General features: G+C 37.5%; 1 protein-coding gene across 1 annotated transcript in view; it reads right to left on the minus strand.

Annotated features, from left to right (window-relative positions):
• Positions 1 to 685: 685 nt before the first annotated feature.
• pou6f2 (POU class 6 homeobox 2) overlaps positions 686 to 19,703 on the minus strand; it is a 122,312-nt gene continuing 103,294 nt past the window's right edge. Inside the window, exons 10-12 of the mRNA XM_041814615.1 lie at positions 17,315 to 17,456; positions 11,509 to 11,677; positions 686 to 1,294 (exon numbers count right to left, since the gene is read on the minus strand). Of these exons, the coding sequence (XP_041670549.1) occupies positions 787 to 1,294; positions 11,509 to 11,677; positions 17,315 to 17,456 (819 nt within the window). The 3' untranslated portion in view covers positions 686 to 786. The remainder of the gene's footprint in view (positions 1,295 to 11,508; positions 11,678 to 17,314; positions 17,457 to 19,703) is intronic.

Raw genomic sequence — 19,703 nt, forward strand, 5'->3', positions numbered from 1 at the left:
TTCATCATCATCATCATCATGAGAAAGTCCTTCGTTAACTCTCGATCCAACGTCCTCTGAAACAATCTCATGAGATTATCAATAAATACCTGTAAAAGTTGTACAAAGTTACACTGTGACTGAAAATATTTGCAGATGAAACACAAATCAGAGGCAAACATCATTATTATGCAATTGTTCAACAGCAAAGGTAAATTTTTTTTGTCCAAAAAGATTTTTTATCAGTGTGATTTCAATTCGAAGACAGCGTTTTTCTTTTTTTTTCTTTGAAAGATATTTACATACAAACAATGAAGAAAAAAGTAAGCGAGACAAAGATAAAATGTATACTCAACCCCACACATATAGCTTAGATCTGCCAGTACAAATGTAAAAATTTAGAGCACATTTACATTACAAAATTATTCTTAGTACTCAGATGCAACAGACTTTGGTAAATAGTGTTTCGATTTGGTATGATCTCTTTACTAAATCCCTCCTCATGGGAACCAAAATTTGGGCGATAGTCTGGTCTGTACGGCCAGAATCTAAAACTCTTTGAAACAGCACACCGTTTTTTTTTCTTTTTACATAATTCTCACATATTAATCTCTTTTTTTGGTTTCGCCAAGGTCATTTACATAGCTGTGGTAATCACACTGACAACACATAGTTTTTGTTTGTCCATCCAGGTGACTCGGGAACATTTTCAGTCTCATTTCAAGATGAGTTCATCCACCTTTTGTTGTTTAATGGCTGCTGCTTTTCCACTCCACTTTTCGTTGTTGTTGTCGCTGAAGAGCTCGTTCATTTGGGGAGCTCCTCTAGAGAATCAGTGAGAGGGTCCATGGGTGCAGCTGGGCCCAGGTCGGGCTGTTTCAAACGCTTTATTGTGTTTTTCAAAGCTTGCCTCTTGTTGCAGAACCACACCCGCACCACCTCCCTGTCGTAGTTCAGTTTCTCGGCTATTTCTGTCATTTCCTGTCCGGAGGGGTGCGTGTTCTTCTCAAAGTGGCTGTTGAGGATCTCGAGCGCCTGTGGGGTGAAAGAGGTCCGCCTCTTGCGTTTTTTGGAAGGCTCGCTGCCGATAAACTCAGTCAGGTTCTGCATGCCGGATCGGTGGCGGGCTTCAGCCTCGGCCATCCAGCGCTCCAGAACGGGCTTAATCTTCTGGGCGCTTTTAGGGGTGATGTCCAACTTCTCAAACCTGGCAGGATATAAAAGGCCAGGGTTCAGTTTGCCTGTCAGACTGTTACCTATAGTGTTCTCTTGGGCTTCCTGTGGTAGGAAAAAGTGGCTTCTCAGGATGGTGTGTCTGGGGAGAATTGAGAAAAAAGAATCTTACTTAGGCGCCCTGCCAGAACAAGGGATAAGCTGCCTGCCTTTCAGTCTCCTCAACCAGAATGCCACAGGGACTGAGACTAACACATCCGAGCCAAACTCCTGTGTAGCCTGAACCTGGAAACACCTCAGCTGCAGCAGCTGGAGGCCACCGCTGCCAGAAGTGTGTTAATTTTCTGGAGGATTCTGTGCTTCTCTGTCCCAACTTGGCAATAGTGGAACAAGGAGATATTGCCAATGGCTAAAATAAGGTCCACTTATAGAAAAAAAAAAACACCTGACTAAATATTTTTGTATGAAAGCAAGTTGCACTCACATGAAAAGATAAAAATCTGCTCTGTTTTCATAAATTAATGAGATAATAATCATGGGATAAGAAGGCATAACTCTTCTTCCTTTATTAATGCAGGTGTTTGCTCTTTGATACAACAAAACGGTTTTCTAAGACATTCAGTTTTTGGTATTGTTGACAATATCTGACTACTGAATGAATTAATCAATATATATTTATTTCAATTGGCTACATCTAAACAAATCAAACATCAAACATTACCATTTTACCCACATTTGTCAATCAGTAACTAAAAACTGAACAGACTGAAGCTTGCAGCTTATTTCCTATACTTTCAATCTAAGGGATAACAAAGAAAATTAGTGATAGAAATTGAATTGTTAGCTTTAATGATTTTACTTTTGAAAGTTTTTTTGAACCCAAACAGAGCTACACAGTTGTGATTCAGCATTAACTCAGTTCCATAACTTAAGCCCCTAAACTGGCACAAATCCCACTGTTTAAGTTCCAAATATTAGCAATGCTCTTAAAATATCATTTCTCTTTTTTACTTTAAAGCAGTGATCCCAACCCATTGGGCCCCAAAGAAATGATGGGTTGGCTCTGCAAGGCCAAACAACAATGTATGCTATTTTACACAGCTAGCAGTGCAAATTTTGTTGAGGAACTTCCAGGAAAAGGGCTAACAAGAAATTTACATGATATCACAACTACAAAAATGAAGACAAGAAAATCTGATGGGTCATACCACACGCTTGGCTTCACCTGGACAATAATGGGTATTAAAGAAAGAGAGGATTCATCACGGCGCCTGATGTGCCATAATCCAGAGCTGGAGAGAGCTGGAGAGAGGGTAGAGGGTGGCAAGAATCAAGCTTGACACATGTCGGTTCACGAGTGTTGCTCAGCAGCCAAGGTCAGGCATGATGGTATCTCTTTTGTCCGGTCCTTTTCACCCCTGGTAATACGCCCAGAGTGTGCCAGCAGTTTTCGTGGCATCCCTAATACCTGCCTGGATAGTACCCTACCTACTCCCAACATCCCCCTGTTATTCCACACTGAAGGTGTGGACTTTGTTATTTCTTTAACAGATTATTTTCCCATGCCCCTGGTAACATGCAGAGCATGATCTGGGCTGTGTCAATCCTCCCTCCTGCCTGATGGTGCACTCAGGCAGCTTACTTGCCACATCTATGCCTTACTTCAGCATCAATTTCTGGCCTAAACATGACTGAAAGTTCTACACAGTACTGTATATGATCCTTAAGCACTATGTAATGCTTAACTATCAGGTCTAAAATTATTTTAAATTTATTTCCACAAATTTGTTCACAGTATGACATTACAAGTGAACAGCAGAATATGTGAAGCTTAGTTCAAATTTAGTAAGGTCTGAGGACATGCCCCCCCCCCACAATTCTGTTCTCTGTTCTGTGAGTGCTTCTGATATCTCTCAAACCACAGTGCTGCTTCTTTAATCCTAGACCTGGGTCATTTTTGCCCACGTTTTTAGATCTTAAATTTTCCCCCTTTTTCAATAACACAGCATGTTAACGATAAATTTTTTTTTTCTGCCTCAAGAATGATGTTTCCATGTCATGATCTGTAGGTCTTTTTATTGAATATTATCTATCATCTATATCCATCATAAAATTCTGCAGCAACATACTTTTACCAGCTTAGAAAATTCAGGGAATTTGAGAAAATATTAAGTCCTTCAGCCATGTAAGCCAATCCTCTGGCTCCAATGAGCTGAAGCCAGTTCTTATTCAATAAATCCCTCTTTTTATGAAGCATAGCAATAGATTTAGACCATTTCAGTGTGATTTTTTGTGGTCTGTAATCAATCCCAAAAACTTGGTTTTATAAACATTTTCAATTTCAGAACCATTTGAATTCAGCTTTGTGTTACAGTCTAATTAAGAAACCTTCAGTCTTCATACTGCCGAAGGCTCCAGCAATGCATCATCTCTGCTTACGTTCTCTTGATTTAACGTTACACTATGGAGAAATCGGGCAAACAGAGGAGAAAGTGTCACTAGTAAATGAATCACCAAAATAAATCCAGGATATGAAGTATTTGCAGAACTTTTAAGCATGTTTGGGCCAAAAAACGAGGCTAAACTAAGGCGTAGATGTGGCGAGTCAGCTCACCTTAGGGGGCCATAGGGCAAAAAGGAGGATTGACACAACCCTGGTCATGCTCTTGATGTCCTTGCATGTAATAAAAATAAAGTCTACACCATTAGGGTAGAGTATGCACGGACTAGGGCAGATAGTAGGGTTGCCACGAGCCCCTGGTCATACTGTGAATGTCCTAAGAGCCCAAAACTGCTGGCAGTCTCCATGTGTATCACCCGGGATGAAAAAGCCCAGACAAAAGAAACACCATTGAGCTTGACCTTGGCTGCTGAGTGACATGGGTATTGACATGTATCGAGATCGACTCTGGCTGACCCCCCCTCTCCAGCCCCTGCTTGTGGCACATTGGACCAGGATGAATCCTTAGCACCCTGAATGCCTTAAACTTGTGCACATGACTGAAGCTTAAACATGAGTGACCTGTGCAGTAAAAGACATTGTTAACTCAACGCCTTGAATTCACTTGTAATATTAATAACATTATACTGTGAGCATTGTGGTTTTTATAGCCAATATCTGAATAATCTCTTAACTCAAACAGCTGTGACAACCTATGGTGAACCTTCACAGTAACTTCTGATAATACAACAAATAAGCACACATCTGGGATTACTTGAAACCCCTTTGAATTCAACATCAGCTTAACTTTGACACTGATTATCTTGTTAAATGAAAAAAGAACATGTCTTTTTCATGAAATGTACTGAGAAGTTCCAAAATAATCATCCTGCTAATAAAGAAAAACAGAGCAGTATTGTAGTTTCTCATGTGAATGCAGTACGCTTCTGTAGTTTTAAATACTTATCTTCAAAAATGATAAACAGGAAAGAGAAAACAAACAGGAATTGCTCTAAAAAATCCCATTACTTTCCCTCAGGTGATAAAAACCAAAAATCCACTAATGCATGCAGTTAAATGTGGCACCATCATTTATTTACAAAAAGAACTTGAATTATTTATCAAAATGTACATTTAATACATTTTTCAAACTTACTTTCATCCTGTAACAACGCCTCCTCATTGTATATTTAATAAGAATACATTTACACCCTCTAATCCCGAACGTTCATGCAGCTCTGTGCTGCTTATTCTGACTTCACCAATACTCCACATTTATGAAGTCACAGTAAGAATGGAGAACGAAGCTTCCTCTAAAAACACTGCAGGTTGTCGGGTGCTCCTGCCTGAGATATTGACAGATCTGTGCATGATTTCACTTATAATGAAGATTAAGTTTTGTAATGCTACAGGAAGAAAGCTCCTCTTCATGATGTGATTAATCGATGGGTCAAATGTTTAGACTCATGCTGGGAGAGAAAAACACTGCTGTTTCTTTTGGCTGAGGTATAATTAAGTTTATTTTCTTTTTTAGCTTTTTAAGGTCAGTACTTCAGGATACTTGGCAATTAAACATGAGTCACTAGAACAACCCCCCCAACATGTGCTTGTCTCTGGCTTCCACTATTTATAAGTTTGTGTTTTAATAGATTAAACATTTTTATGCCTCCAGGCTGGGAAAGCCAAGGCTGCAGGCATCATGTTTGGGTAGTTTTTCCATCTGTTTGGACAGCCATTCTTTTGAGTTGATATCCAGAACACTTTGAAGGATTTTCTTAAAACTTTACACAAACATCCACTCTGGCTCAAGGATGTACTGGTTAGATTTTGGTGGCCAAAGGTCAAGATCAATAGGCATGTTTTCCTGGTGATTTTAAGGTTGAATGACTTTTTGATGGGTTATCTACAAAAAAAAAAAAAAAATAGATTTTTAGTGCTGATGAAAAATGGTACTTTCAAGTGTTGCTTGTGGATTTTACTTGATTGTTTCTGGGTTTATTTCTTTGTTTTGTGGATGTTTCATCTGGAGACGACATGGAATGAGACATCTGCAAGGATGGCTGCCAGGACGTCCTAATGTTTATTGATTATTTAAGACTGTATATAAACTAGTGCTGGGTACATGACACAATACGTATCACAACACAAAGGCCACAATATGATACACATTGTGACACACATTGATTTGGGATAAGAAACATGCCCTACACAGGATTCCCCACAGCTGCTGTCCTTTATTTTAGACAATAACAGAAAAGGTATACTTTAAGGATCCTAAGCTAAAAAAAAACTAGATTCAGATCCTCAGAGCCAAAAACTGTTTTATTCATAATCACTGAGCAATTAATAATTGCAAATATAGAAATATTTAACTTGAACTGACCCCCTCTGTTGTCTCTCTTCCTCTTCTTTTTCAGACTTTTCACATAATACTACTGTGGTTTCACTTGGCTAAAAGGTGGCTTGCATTCATAAGACTATATTTTTGCTTTATTTCTGAATAAAATAGCAGCAGATTCTGTGATGAACCAACCAGCAAGGATTAAACAGTGTTACTAACACTGCTTGAGCAGCTGTGTGAAGCCTTTGTTATCAGCACCGCTGTTCGGCTCATGTCTTTACAAACGAATAACAAAGTGCTGCTTATGATATCCTGATCTTATTTAGAATTTGAGGGAAATTCTGACCTTACAGCACCATTATTATGGTGAGTCTAGCAGTTGTTGCTAACTGCTAATTAGCCTGGTGTTGTGTGTGGATACTGACTGGTGTTGCTGCAGTATTTTACCTTATTTATTGCAGAGCTTGCATGACTAACATCCAACCCCTGACTTTCTGGTGTTCAAAGCAACATGAAAAAATTCAGTTTCTTAGCTTTTAGGCTTGCTGGCAGTAGATAGACACACTGATCCATGTTAACAGTGTGAGTACAATCTGTAAATTAGTGGAGTTTCAGGCTGGACCAACAGACTTATGTCAGTTGAGGTCTTTTCCTTTATTGATCCTCATTCTTGTGTGATTCTAAGAGTGATTTAAGGAGTAAATTTGATTTCTTTGTTCATCCTCAAACTTCAAGTGTGTTAAAATGTCTGAAGTTTCAGTTCTGAAAAACATACTTAAATATTTATATCAGTATCGGCTAAAAAGAATCTGTAAATATCGGCATATCATATCCCTTATTTTAGTTCAATTAAAGTAATTTTTACCTTAAATAAAGGAGCATTTAGTGCATTATTAATATCTGTAAATCAGGGGAGTCAAAACAAAAAAAAATACAAGACCTTTTTTTCCTCTGTGCTCCTTTTGGATTACCAGCTGACACTGGAAAAACTTCTGATGGTTTGTGTGTCGTTGGTTTATGTGACTAACATCTTTCTTGCCTCTTTCTCTCTTTATTTTAGATTTTGTTGGGAGTTTTTACCCATACTTCATGGAGGGATGAGATGTAACAAATGATTTAAACGAGCCGCATTGACTCACACTGCCACTGATTGAGACTACCCTTTGTTATTTCAATATTCATAATTTATAAAGGCTAACTATCAATGCTTATAAAAAATATTAGAAAATAATGACTGTTATTAGAGGAATATTTAAACCCACCCACAGTGAGATCTGCTCTTTGTGATCAGATTTTTCAATAAATAAGTGCAGCTCAGTTCACTGACTAAGTGTTTCTGGGACAAACGGGTGTGACGTGTGCGAATGCTTTTAGTAGAAGAAGTGGTGAACTGACAGCTCTGACGGACAGACAGAAGAGATCTGCGTGGAGGCTCTGCTCTCTGAGGAACAAACAAAGCACACTAGACATTTTTAATGGCCAGGTGAGCGTCTGCAGACAACAGCAGCGAGCAGCAGAGATGCCCATGCACGAATGAACTTCCTCTGTTTCTACACCTCGGTGGTGCTCTCCTCCTTGTCGACAGGCGGTATTATTTATAACCCCGTCCTCCTCCTAAACAGTGGAAAGAGGACGGGCTGCATACTGCGGGGAATACATTAGTAAATATGAGGAGTCACCAGAGACAGGACATTTCATGGATCAACAGGAACCGCAGATACTAAAATGAGTTGAGAGCTGCTCAGCTGGGGCATGCACTCCTTCCACTAGTGCATCAGCACGAGGGAGAAGTGGCCCTGAATGCACCTGCAGCCTCTCTGGCTCTTCTTAAAAGTACGTTAGGAGGCTGCTCAGACATGCTGTATGTTCAGGCCTGAGTTACAGTTCGCCTGAGGGTTCACAGTCATGAGGCAGGCTGAGCTGAGGGAGAGCTTTCTACTGGAAATCAGAGATAGATAACATCTATTCTTCTAAATGACTATTTAAATGTACTGCATTGTACATTTTGATCTCTTTCAATCTTTTAGTTTCTATTTCAGTGTTTTTTTTTTTGCTTCTTTGCCTTTTTTCTTTTTCCTTCATTTTTATCTTTATTTTTTCTTTCATCAAAACACTTTTTTACCTTGCCTTGCGATGTGTAAATATTCTGTATAAAGATAAATAATCAGGATTTCATTGATTGCTGCACATGTGAATATTTCCCTCAATATTCAGTTTTGTGTTTTCAACAGAGGTGCACTGATCCTGAAACTCAGGGCTTTTACCAATATTCTTGATAACATTAACCATCCTGTGGATTGGTGATACCGATACTCATGAGTTACAGTAACAATTCAGTGGACTGCCAATACTGATGTTTTTTTAAAATGACTTATTTTGGTGTAAAAATACATTTACAATGCCAGCAGTTTCTCTTGTATTTGATGATGAAAAAAATATCAGTTTATCCAACATGTGACTTCTTCTGCCCACCTGCAAATCTCTTTTTCATTCAGCACTTAGGTGTCCCAAATATCAGAATAAAACTGATCGGACACAACAGATAAACATCTACTACTAACATCTGTAGGGCTGATGCAAAATAGATACTTTATTAATCCTAAAGGGATTCAAGGTAATTCAATGCGGCACGATGCCAAACCAGTGCATTGGTACATCTCTGGTTTCAATTCAAGGACATATGCATGTTCATTTTTAATGATTGATTACTCCTGTTTAGTCAATTCAGTTTAGTAAACATGAAAAGTTATAGGTACTGAACTTCTGACTTTAAATCTTGGTAGTAAACATTGGTTTTGCAAAAAAAAAAAAAATCCAATAAGTTCATATCATTTTTACATACTATACATATATTTGTTACAGTGTTTTCTTGTGGACACAGAAGTTGTGGGCTGTGTGAGCTTGACATGTTTCCACTGCTTAGTTCCTGCAGCACAGCAGCATCACGTGACTCACATTTCAAGGTAACACAAAGCTCTACTCGTCTGTCATTAAGAAAACAAAAAACATTGGTTCCTGTTTTCTTTGTTTAATCACTTTTGAAAAGTATTTATTTTTGTTTAAGACTGTGTTTATTTATCCCTTTCCTGTTGTATCTAAATATATTAAAAGATGAAATTTTCAGAATGCGACTAAGGAATCAAACCATTCATAAAAGTGCATTAAAAAATTATATTAAAGTCTTTAATTTTTGTTTCGTCCATGATATTTTACTCACTTACTGCCTCTGTTAGCCAACCTTAAAGGTGTTTCTACTTTGTTCTCCTGTCTTATTTATTTCTGATGTTTCACTGGGACTTTGTTGTTGTGTATTTAATTATTATGCTTTATAAACACACTATAATCTTCACCTTTAATTGAATTGAGTGGTTTCATAATGACATTGTACTCCCTGACTGCTGGAGACCATCCGTGGATATTTTTACAATACATTTGAATGCAATTGATTTTTTTTCTCAAATTACTGACAATTCACTTGATTTATTCATGTATAATTAGATAAGACTTTCATTGTTTTGGCATGAGATCATTATGAATTTCTCATCCATTTCCTGCAATGTATTTTTTATAACTATACAGAAAGAAATAGAATAAAAATGTCATATACTTTAAGCAGTCCAAGAAACATAAGGTTGGCATCAATTACTTTGTACATTGATCTTTATGTGTGGTGGCTGATTTTCAGATTTAGCTTAAAAGCAGTCAAATTTAAGGCAATATACCAGAAAAGTTGTTCTGATGGTTATTAAGGTTGAGGAAAAATGTCCATGTTTCTATCAATGAACAGAAAAAGGATTGTGTGGACCTTTTTACACCTTTGAGGTTCAGGCGTTATTTCAAAATGGAACAACAACCTGACATTATCAAGGTCATTAATTATTTACAAGAGATCCATTGTATCAGTAAGGAATTCTTTATCTCACCAATAAGGATAACTGATAAAATAACTCTAATCATTATGAATAGAATATTTATTCATGTTTAAGATAAAATTCTGTCCATGTTTATTCATAACAAAGCTTCAAATTCAAAATGTTTGTAATCTGAGCACTTGTTATCAATGCTTCAAATGTCAGTAATGACCTTAATACATGTAAGAAATGAATAAAAAATTTAAATCTTTAATTATGGAATCAAAAAACAAAATGTGAGTTTTTACATTTGAATCTAAAAACGTTGTTTTTCTTTTTTCCATCCTAAAGAGAACAAATCATTGGTTTGATGATGCCCCCTGTGCTTTTTTAGATAAACTAATAAAGTGCCTGGAAACAAAGTGAGCAATGAAAGGAGACAAGATGGAAGCATCTGTCAGTGTCTGTTCTCTGTCTGGCTTCAGAGCCAGAGCCCCAGAGCGACCGTGACGTCCCGTTTCACCTCAAACTTCATGTCTATGTTGATGTTAACTAAACTAAAGCATGTGGAGTTTGCCCCTCTACTTAAAACATCAGGATGTCATGTCCGATGTCATACAAATAAAAAAATTGTCTTAACGGCATGAAGAACAGCCCACAGAGTGTTTATTTTTGAAGCTAATGGCTTTTAATGTATGTTATAAATATTTGAATTATTCCTGCCTGTTAATAATTCATGTGTGATTTTAAGACTTTAAACATTAGTCAGAGTCGGCTGGGCCTCATAACAACGCCGGCCTCCTGTACTGTTTCACATTTTATCGCTTGTTTGATGTTGATGTGATGAAATTTTTAAAAGCGCGTGGCAGCGCCGTGTCGCATAAACAGCACGGGTCATCAGCAGAACACATGCATTGGTGAAGGACATTAAAATTAATATGGGAATAAAAAAGGGGATTTCACAGAAAAGGGATGCAAAACAGGCAGCAGCTATGCAAAAATCTGAGGAGTTAAATAAAAAAACCTGCCATAAATACATTCTTTAATTAGATTTGACTCCCATTTTCAAAATTAATCATACACTTTAAAATGTTTTTATCTATTTGTTTGTCTTAAAAAAGTAATATCTGGGTCTGATAGAGCCCAATTACTCAGACTTGAGAAGGCAATGATGCTCATTTGGTGTCCTCATGCAAAACGTTAGTGAAGCGTAACAACAGGAGGGATGAACCGCTGATTGTCTGATTGTCTCATGAATATATAATGCACCATTTACGACTAAACTGTCCTCGCAGCAGCAGTAAAACATGGCAATCTTATTAACAGATCATTGCCGTCAAGCTTTCTCATGTTCATGCGGAGCGAGAAGCAACGAGCCTTAGTAATTATTAAATGCTTTAAGTGCTTCGTGTAATACTTGTGTATGTATTTTGCATAAGTAACGCGCTGCTGTCATGTCAGCGGGCGAGAAGGACGGTGGAGGAAGACGGGTGAGTACATCATGAGAGCTTCGTTTGTCAGGGTGGTGATAGTCAATTATGTATTTTAATATCTTAATAATGTCTGTTAAAACAGGAGATGAAAAATAGATGGCAGTTATGAGCACCAGACAACTCAGTGAGGCTGTACAACCTTATCTGCTTTCATTTGACAGAATTAGGACATACTGATGTGAAATAATGAACTGTTTCTTGTTAGAGTTTCACTCTCTTTGTTTCTCTTACCTGCAGATGGCAGACTGGCTGTATGCGGGCCCTTCAGCGGCGCTGAGCGCCTGGCCCACCTGAGTCTGGGTCAGGCCCAGGGACAGCCGGCGGATCTTGAATGCTTTGGCGAATTCACGAATCTCCTCCAGGTTGACCCCGTCCACCTCGCTGGGGGCGGTCTGCGGGTCTACAATACAACACAGACATCTCATTTTATTAGCCCTCTGCTCCCGCGTCCATCACCTCATTTTGCAGAGTGAATGAAGCAAACAGCCAGACAGTCGTGATCATGATAGTCTCTAAACAACTTGAAAAAATAGTCCCGCTCTGGGTCAGAACTTATTATTTCTCTTTGCCTTGCTGCGGTAAACTGCATGTGTCTGAGAGATGTTTGCAAAAATTCATCTGAGGTGTGAAAGCAGATGTGTCACGGTTTGACTAGCATGTGTGAATCTTTAATCTCACATACAAAAACATATGAACAGGATTGTATGACACAGGGGTTTATACAGTCCAAATATACACAGCTTCAGGAGTGCAATGTAATTTTTCACATATTTCTCTCTATTTTATGAATATATGGATATGATTAAGTCTAGCATCCTAAAAAACTTTAAAGACTATATTTTGCTTTTATTTTGCCTATCTGATCTTCTAATAACCCAGCTGAGGCCCTAAAACCACAAACAAAAAGAGAAGTCTCCTTATACAAAGAAATGCTGTTTGTGAATCTTCACAGATCTAAAAAAACTCTCCTGATGCATTTTGAAGAATTTCTCTGCTAATAAAAAGTGATTTCACATTGTACATCAATGTCAGGTGCCCTGGCATCCTGCTTACCAAAGCAAAGTTTGTGCTTCTGAATTATTCATCTTGGTCATTATCAATGAATTATTAAAGGAATCCTCCAAGCGTATTTAAGCAAAAATCTATGGGGCTGCCATCTCGTTGTGCCTCATAAGTGACGTGTAGCGTATGCGGCGTGCTCCAGACGTGTGAACACTCAGAAGATGAGGGACCAGAGACTCGGAGATGACTAAAAGGCAGATATGAGCACTTACAGTTTCTGGTCCCATCATCTCCACATTGATGAGCATCTCTTCATCATTCCTAACAGAGTCTATTTACTCGCTGCTTTAAAAGACTAATGGGACTGTGGGGCAGCTGTGCTCAAATGCTTTAACCCCTGGATCCATATTTTTCTTCAAATTAGCCACAAACAAGGTATGATTGAAGAGTTAGGCCTTCAAATTTATTTAGTAATAATGCATCAACCTTTATTTAGGACTCAAAAATAATGATGCTCTCACAAAAGAGAAACATGGGAGTGAATAAAATGTTTTTAAAGCTAAATTAAAAACACAGAAACAATGGAGGCAATCAATTTTTCAGCCAGAAAGCTACTTTTCTTCTCAGCAATAACACACTAACAAGCCTGATAATTACAACAGGACAATAACAAGTTAAACACGCTATTTCCCAGATGAATAGGAAAGTGAGAGGCAAAATCATGTTTCTCTCATAAATTACAGACAAGAGATGACTTAAATGTGCCAGAACTCTACAGCAAACAATGCAGTGGACTTTTTTCTGTGTAGATACTAGTCTAAATAACAAAATGATTGAGGCTGTGAAGAATACGCTGAGAAGAAAGAGGAGGATGAGTTAAAAACTGGAAGTAATCCTCCTACACATCTTACACAAATACATCTGGGGAAGTGAATAAGTAATGCCCTGCTCTCTTAAAATCAGGGGTTCTCAACTGGTGGGTCAGGACCCAAAAGTGGGTCACGGAGCTGCTTTCAGTAGGTCACCTGGAAAAAAATGTGCAAAAAGTGCCTGAAGTATGAAAGCCCTGAGTGGACATGCATCAATATAGTTGATTTTTCTCCGTTTTGCCAGGATAATGAGTGCATTTTGAGAGCTTTCACAAGATCCTGACTTATTTATTTTGTCATCTTGGGATATCTGAGATGGTTTTCCAATGATATTGAGTTAACATCTGGAGATCTCCAGAAAACCAAAACAGAGTGAAATAAAATATCCACACACGGCTTCTGTAATGATGCGCCTATTGAACATGTTTGTTTTAAGTTTCCATCAACATTTTTCATTCAGTATATTTGACGGTTAAAACTATTCAAACATTTGGGACATGGTTGCTCACTAAGGAGGTGGTGGAGGGTCCTAAGGCTGGACCCGTTGAACAACTGGCAATCTAAACCTTGCTGTTATGCCTATATAAGCTTTAAATATCTGCCTTTTATTGACAGTAAATATCAGTATTATATGCATATAAGTTTGTGAAGTTTTCGGCAAAACCAGCAGATCTGTGTCAGCTGAAGTCTTGCTCTTTGTTCATCCTCATTCATTAGACTTTAAATTATGTTTGAGGACTGAAGCTTAAGGAATGAACTACACTGATATATTGATATTGTTACCAGTATTGGCCTAAATAAATGTGTAAATACTGGCATTAAGAATTTCACTAAAAATCCAAAATCATTCATCCCTAGTAACAGAATCAATAACACAACATTTCAGAGAGGCCCCTTGCACTTTAGGACTATCATAATATCCTTTATTAACTTTATGTTAGGCTGTGGGCAATAGAAATGTTCATTATAGACAAATTAAATGTTTGTTCTAAAAGTTGTGGATGCTTGATCTGGTTAACTGTTAAGTTTATGCTCACCTGTTTGGTAGCATGGATGCTTTGGTGTTCTTGGTTTGTGGAGCTGCAGTAGAAATTAGAGCCAAAATTGTGCAAATATTGAACCTAAATTGAAAAGTGGCTTGAATTTAGACTCCAAATAAATGATAACATAACTGTTTGATGTTTAAATACTCAACTGATTTTTTAAATTTAATTTCATCTGCTGATTTCTATAAAAATGCTAAATTAGAATAATGATTGTGGTTGATATAAAACATGGTTGTAGTCATGGTGATGCCACCCTCTGGCTTCCGAAGAGACACTTTGAGGACCTATGGTGGCAATCCTCTTGTCAAAAATAATAACCAAACTGTGCATCAAAGTAGAAACAGGCAAACAGGTTTGACTGAGGTGACCTTGAGCCTTCTGACAAACAGCCACAGAAACATAAATGACCTATAGAGGCCGAAACTGCTAATGTACTAGGTTTATTTCTACTGTTAATATGGCCACCTTAAAATGGGACCTTAATGACCCAGGATTCCTTGTTTTTTGCAGTTAGCCTCAACTGGACCCTCTGGGAACTGCAGTTTTTGCCATTCCTAATTGGCCATGGAGGTTGTTGCTTGATGTGTTCATTTTTGGGGATTGTTTTTGCACCTGGCAAACTTTGTCAAGAGTGTATTTTGACACATTTACCTGCATTAAGGTGTGTTTTCTCTCATCCAAAAAAAGATTATGTTCATATAGGGACTGCATATTACTGCAGGATGTAAATGAGATATAACCTCAGATCAGTACTTTAATCTTTATTTTGTGTCTGTGCTGCTGCTCCGTGGATATAAGTAGGACTCTGTTTGTAGAGATGCATTCATAATTCATGCTAAGGTTTGCTGCTGGACAACAGGTTTCATGCTTAGCTGACTTTCTCTTGAAAAATAAATGTAAAGGAAAAAAACAACCAAACAACAAACTTAAAGTAAAATGTGGAGCTTATTTCGAACAGTAGTTCCAGACATTGTTAGCTTTTTATCTGCTTTCATCACTTTTCTGTAGACAGTAAATGCAATGACATCGCCTCTTTTTCCCGGTATTGGGATTTTACTTTGTGTATGTGAGCCATAGCAGAGAGAAAGTGATACTGCTCATACTCAGCATAAAGCATTAATTCCATTTACCTCAGAGCTGAGCCACAATGATTTTGTGCAGACTAAAAAATGGTTTAAAGGATATTTTCCAAGCTAGGAGTAAACACAAACCAAACACAGTATCTACAACAAGTTGATCAATGGGGACTTGTTTTTTATTAAATTTGGAGGGATCGTAGCTGCCTTTGAAATGAGTTTACATGGAGTTTAAGGGAATCGACTCTGACAAATGAAATTTATCTGAATAAAACAGAGTTTTTAAAGGCTAGAGCAGCATGCTGACAGGCTGTGGCCCAGTGATTTATAAAGCTCTGCCAAAGGCCCCCGCTTTGGGAGAGTGAAACTTATGTTCATTAAACATAACACACGCCACTTTGGATCGTTTAATAAAGCAAAGAAGTGACAGTCAGGACAAAAATACAACAATCAGAGGAGGCGGGGATCAATCAAAAGCTGTCAGCGCTGAGAATAATGGAGATACTGAGCACTGTTGCAGTTAAATCTGTCGCTGGAAATTTTAAAATGGGGCAGTTCCCCAAATCAAATGACATTTCTACTCTCTTAATAACGGTACCCATGTATGCAGATAATTTTGGTTTTTTATTTGTCAGGTTTTCAGTGTCACTGAGATGTTTGCTTCCCACCAGATGTAATAGAAACTACTATTCTCACTCACGTTTCCAACAGAATAAACAAGTATATGCTTAAGAAAGTTTTTCCATCTCAGCATCTTAGTGCTATCATTATGACTGCCTATTCTGTGTGTTTTGAATGTCAGGATCATCTATCTTGTAATTCATCAAGGGTGAAAGCAGTAAAAACTTGTGGTTAAAAAAAAGTTTTGCCTGTGCACTGTACAGAAAACCTGCAAAAAAATCAAATCTTAACAAGGGTATTTGTTAATTTCTAGTCCAAAATATCTTGTTATACTTATTATAAGCAACAATCACCAAACACGTCTGATTAAAAATCTCATTTCAAACTATTAGAAGCAAAAAGAAGGCCTGCATTACTTGTTTCTAAACATGTTAAAAGTGTCTGCCAATGCAGCAAGCAAGTTTACTTTAGCATCTTGAAATGAGAGGCACCAATTTAGATACAGATTCCTAATTTCAAGACACTGAATAAAGTAAAATATTCTTGCTGCACTGCAGATATTTTCACTCTCAGCAAGAAATGTAAGCCTTATTATTTGCTTGCAAAATCACAAAAAAGATGTACATCTCGATCTTGCCAGGTATATATGGCTTATTCTAAATGAAATGATAGATTACAGCAAAAACAATAAATGAATAAATGAGTTTTTGTGATATATGTTCTTAAAGAGTCTGGTCATTTGACATGGAGGATAAAAACAAGAAAAAGCTTTTCCACCACCAAGGCATGCCTTTTCAGAATTTCTTTAAATAAGATCTTAATCTTTTCAGCCATAAAGCTACATTATTATTAACATTTATTTACCCATGTTGTTTATAGTTGGAGTCATTTCAACAAAGTATCCAGGTGCTGAGAACTTGGGCATCAGATGCACCTGTTTCCCTTTGTTTACGTTATCCAGTTTGAATTTGCAAAATAATCTGCAAAGTTCTTGGCTGTTTGGGTAAAATTCTGAGCCATTAGTTAATTGACAATCATGAAAGGTGGAGTAGTGCATGGTTCTATAAAACAGACAGCAAGGAATCAAAAAGATATATTGAAAAGAACATATTGAAAGGCTAGATACTGCATGCTTCTGAAAATACTGAAAGGCCAAATAATACATATTTCTATAAAACTGACAGGAATCAAACACAAGATAAAATTCTTGATAAAAGAACTTCGGCCAAAGCTATGAAGGCCAGTCTGAACGTGAGCCACTCTGCTCTATCAACTTTCATTGAGTTCAGACAGAAATCTTAACGACTGAAAACCACACATATCTGAGGTTTGTAAGAAAATCTGATTTACTGTAATATGAGCGAGCTTTAGCCCATTATTTGAAGGCATGTTGGGTTTTTTATGAGCCTTATTGGACACTTACTGCTGACCAGCTGCCCCACGCTGAGAGCCGAGGAGGAGGAGGAGGTGGAGGAGGAGGAGGAGGCCTGGTGGAGAGGACTCTGTCTGTGGGGCATGTGGAGCATGTTGGGCTGAGACGATGCCGGGCCTGACTGACCCTGCTGCTGGACACACAAAAAAACAAACAAACAAAAAGCTGAAAGAATGTACTGATCGTGTGCTGAGGTTGATTAAAATACCAGAGTTTTAGTTTAGTTCAAATTATTTTTGTCATTTTTTAACATTGAAAACTCCATTGGTTGAATAAACATTAAGCTAATGCTGTTTCAGCATTAACACAAAAAAGATAAACCACTAAAAAAAAAGATAAAGCAGGACCAAAAAGGTGCAGGCTGAAGCTTTAGCTTAATGTACCTACCCTTTTTATATTCATTTTTTGCTCAGCTCTCTTTAAATTTATAAAGAGCATTAAGGAGCGGAAACTAAATATAAACCTAGCAAAAACGGAAAAGACATGTTGTGTTTGGTAGGTTCTTTCTTTGTTGTAACAATGCTTCTTGGCGATAAATCTTACACCTTTGGAAAGCCAGTTTATTTCTCCTTTAAAAATGTGCCACATTTGTAAGGAACATGCACTTGTGGGATGAGCAGCAAAGCTGAGTACATGGCTTGCGCCCATGAAAAATTTGCCAAATCTTCACTGTAAATGTAGAGCTGGGTTTATCTGACAATCCCCGCTGATGGGGGCAACCACATTGGCTGACTTGTGACAAATGAAGAATGGGATACCATCCCACAGCAGCGTGTGACCAGCATGAAGAGGAGGTACTATGCTGCTTTTGCTGTGTATGGTTCTTCCACAAAATACTGAGGCTCCTGTTAGTTAACCCCTTAGAACTATGGGTAAAGTCAGTCAAAAATGCCTATCCAGGAATACCCACATTGATTTGAATGTTGTGTATGAACGATTTTGGAGGACAAGTACAAACGAGGTGTCTTTAGAAAGGAAACACTGAAGCTTTTTTTCAGTCAGACTGACTGTAGGTGCCACTGGTATTAAGTAATATAAAAAAAACCTTTTTTTTCTATTGCCTGAAGTTGTATAGTGAAACAGAGGTCTGTAGATGACTGTAGCTTGGAGGTAGTAGCTGGAAAACTCAAATGGACCAAAGCATGAAGCCATAACTGGTTCAGGTTCAAAACCTGTTTTACATTTCCTCATAAAACAGGCGTTTTTAAACTGGAGTCTCCACTGGAGCTTGGCTGACATTTGCAACATTGCTAATATTCAAACTTATAAATGAAAGCCCCTGTATCTTTGTGGATATAATTATGTTTCTGGACTAAAAATTGGAATGATTTTAGATCGTGGGGACTCTTTCTGTTTTAGAGGAATATTATGATCAGGAGTGTACAGGAGAGCTTCTAATGGTGAGCTGTGCCACTTTTATTATTGTTTGTTTATAGCCTGACAAATGCATTAATTGTGGCTACTGTGGTGGTTTTATCCTGACATGGATAACATGGTGAGAAATCTGAGCTTTCTAGTTACTTATGAACAGTCATTTTGTAAATAACTGAATAGTTCCAAAAAAATAATGTTGTTTCTTCATCAAATCCACCAAACAACAGCCAATGGCAGAATGAGCTGCTTAGCACTGGCAGAGAAGATTTGCCACATTTTTCATGGGTGCAACCCACAAACTCAGCTCTGCTGCTCATCCCACAATTGCATGCTCCCTAAAAAGGTGTCACCATTTAATAGAAATAAACTGGCTTCGCAACGGTGTAAGCTTTATTGGCAAGAAGCAATGTTACAACAAAGAAATAATCTTTCCTTACTTTATGTGCTAAGTTTATCTGCATTACATAAGACATTTTTCCATCCAAAATCACACATTACCTGAGCACTCAAGTGTTTATATTTCAGTTTTAAAAAATAGATATGTTACTAGTCAGATGAAAAAAATATCAATACCTGTTTTGAAACCATGTAAACTCAATAGAGCTCTCTCTGTCTTTGACAGCAGCAGCTTTTAGTTTAAAATACAGAGAAAATCTGAAGTTATTTCAAGAATTTTTTTTTGGTACTTTTTGAAACTAAAATTAAAAATAAATTACATCAAATAGTATCAAAAATTCTGCATCATACTTCACGCAAGATAATGTTAATTATATTACATTGGTACCATTGTAATAATAGTCATCCACAGTACTAATTAAGAGAGCTGGATATTAATATTACATCTAATCAATCAATCAGCAGGTATTAAATTAGCCACTTAGGAGCTTAATATGATGAGATTCACCTTGTAGCTAATAATCCCTGAGTGTTAATTACTACCTGCAGTATTCAGAGTGATAGAGCAGACTGTAGTGTCAATAGTCGGCTCAATAGACTGCAGCAGTGA

This window comes from Cheilinus undulatus, linkage group 19 (genome assembly GCF_018320785.1).
Source record: "Cheilinus undulatus linkage group 19, ASM1832078v1, whole genome shotgun sequence".
Lineage (NCBI taxonomy): Eukaryota > Metazoa > Chordata > Actinopteri > Labriformes > Labridae > Cheilinus > Cheilinus undulatus.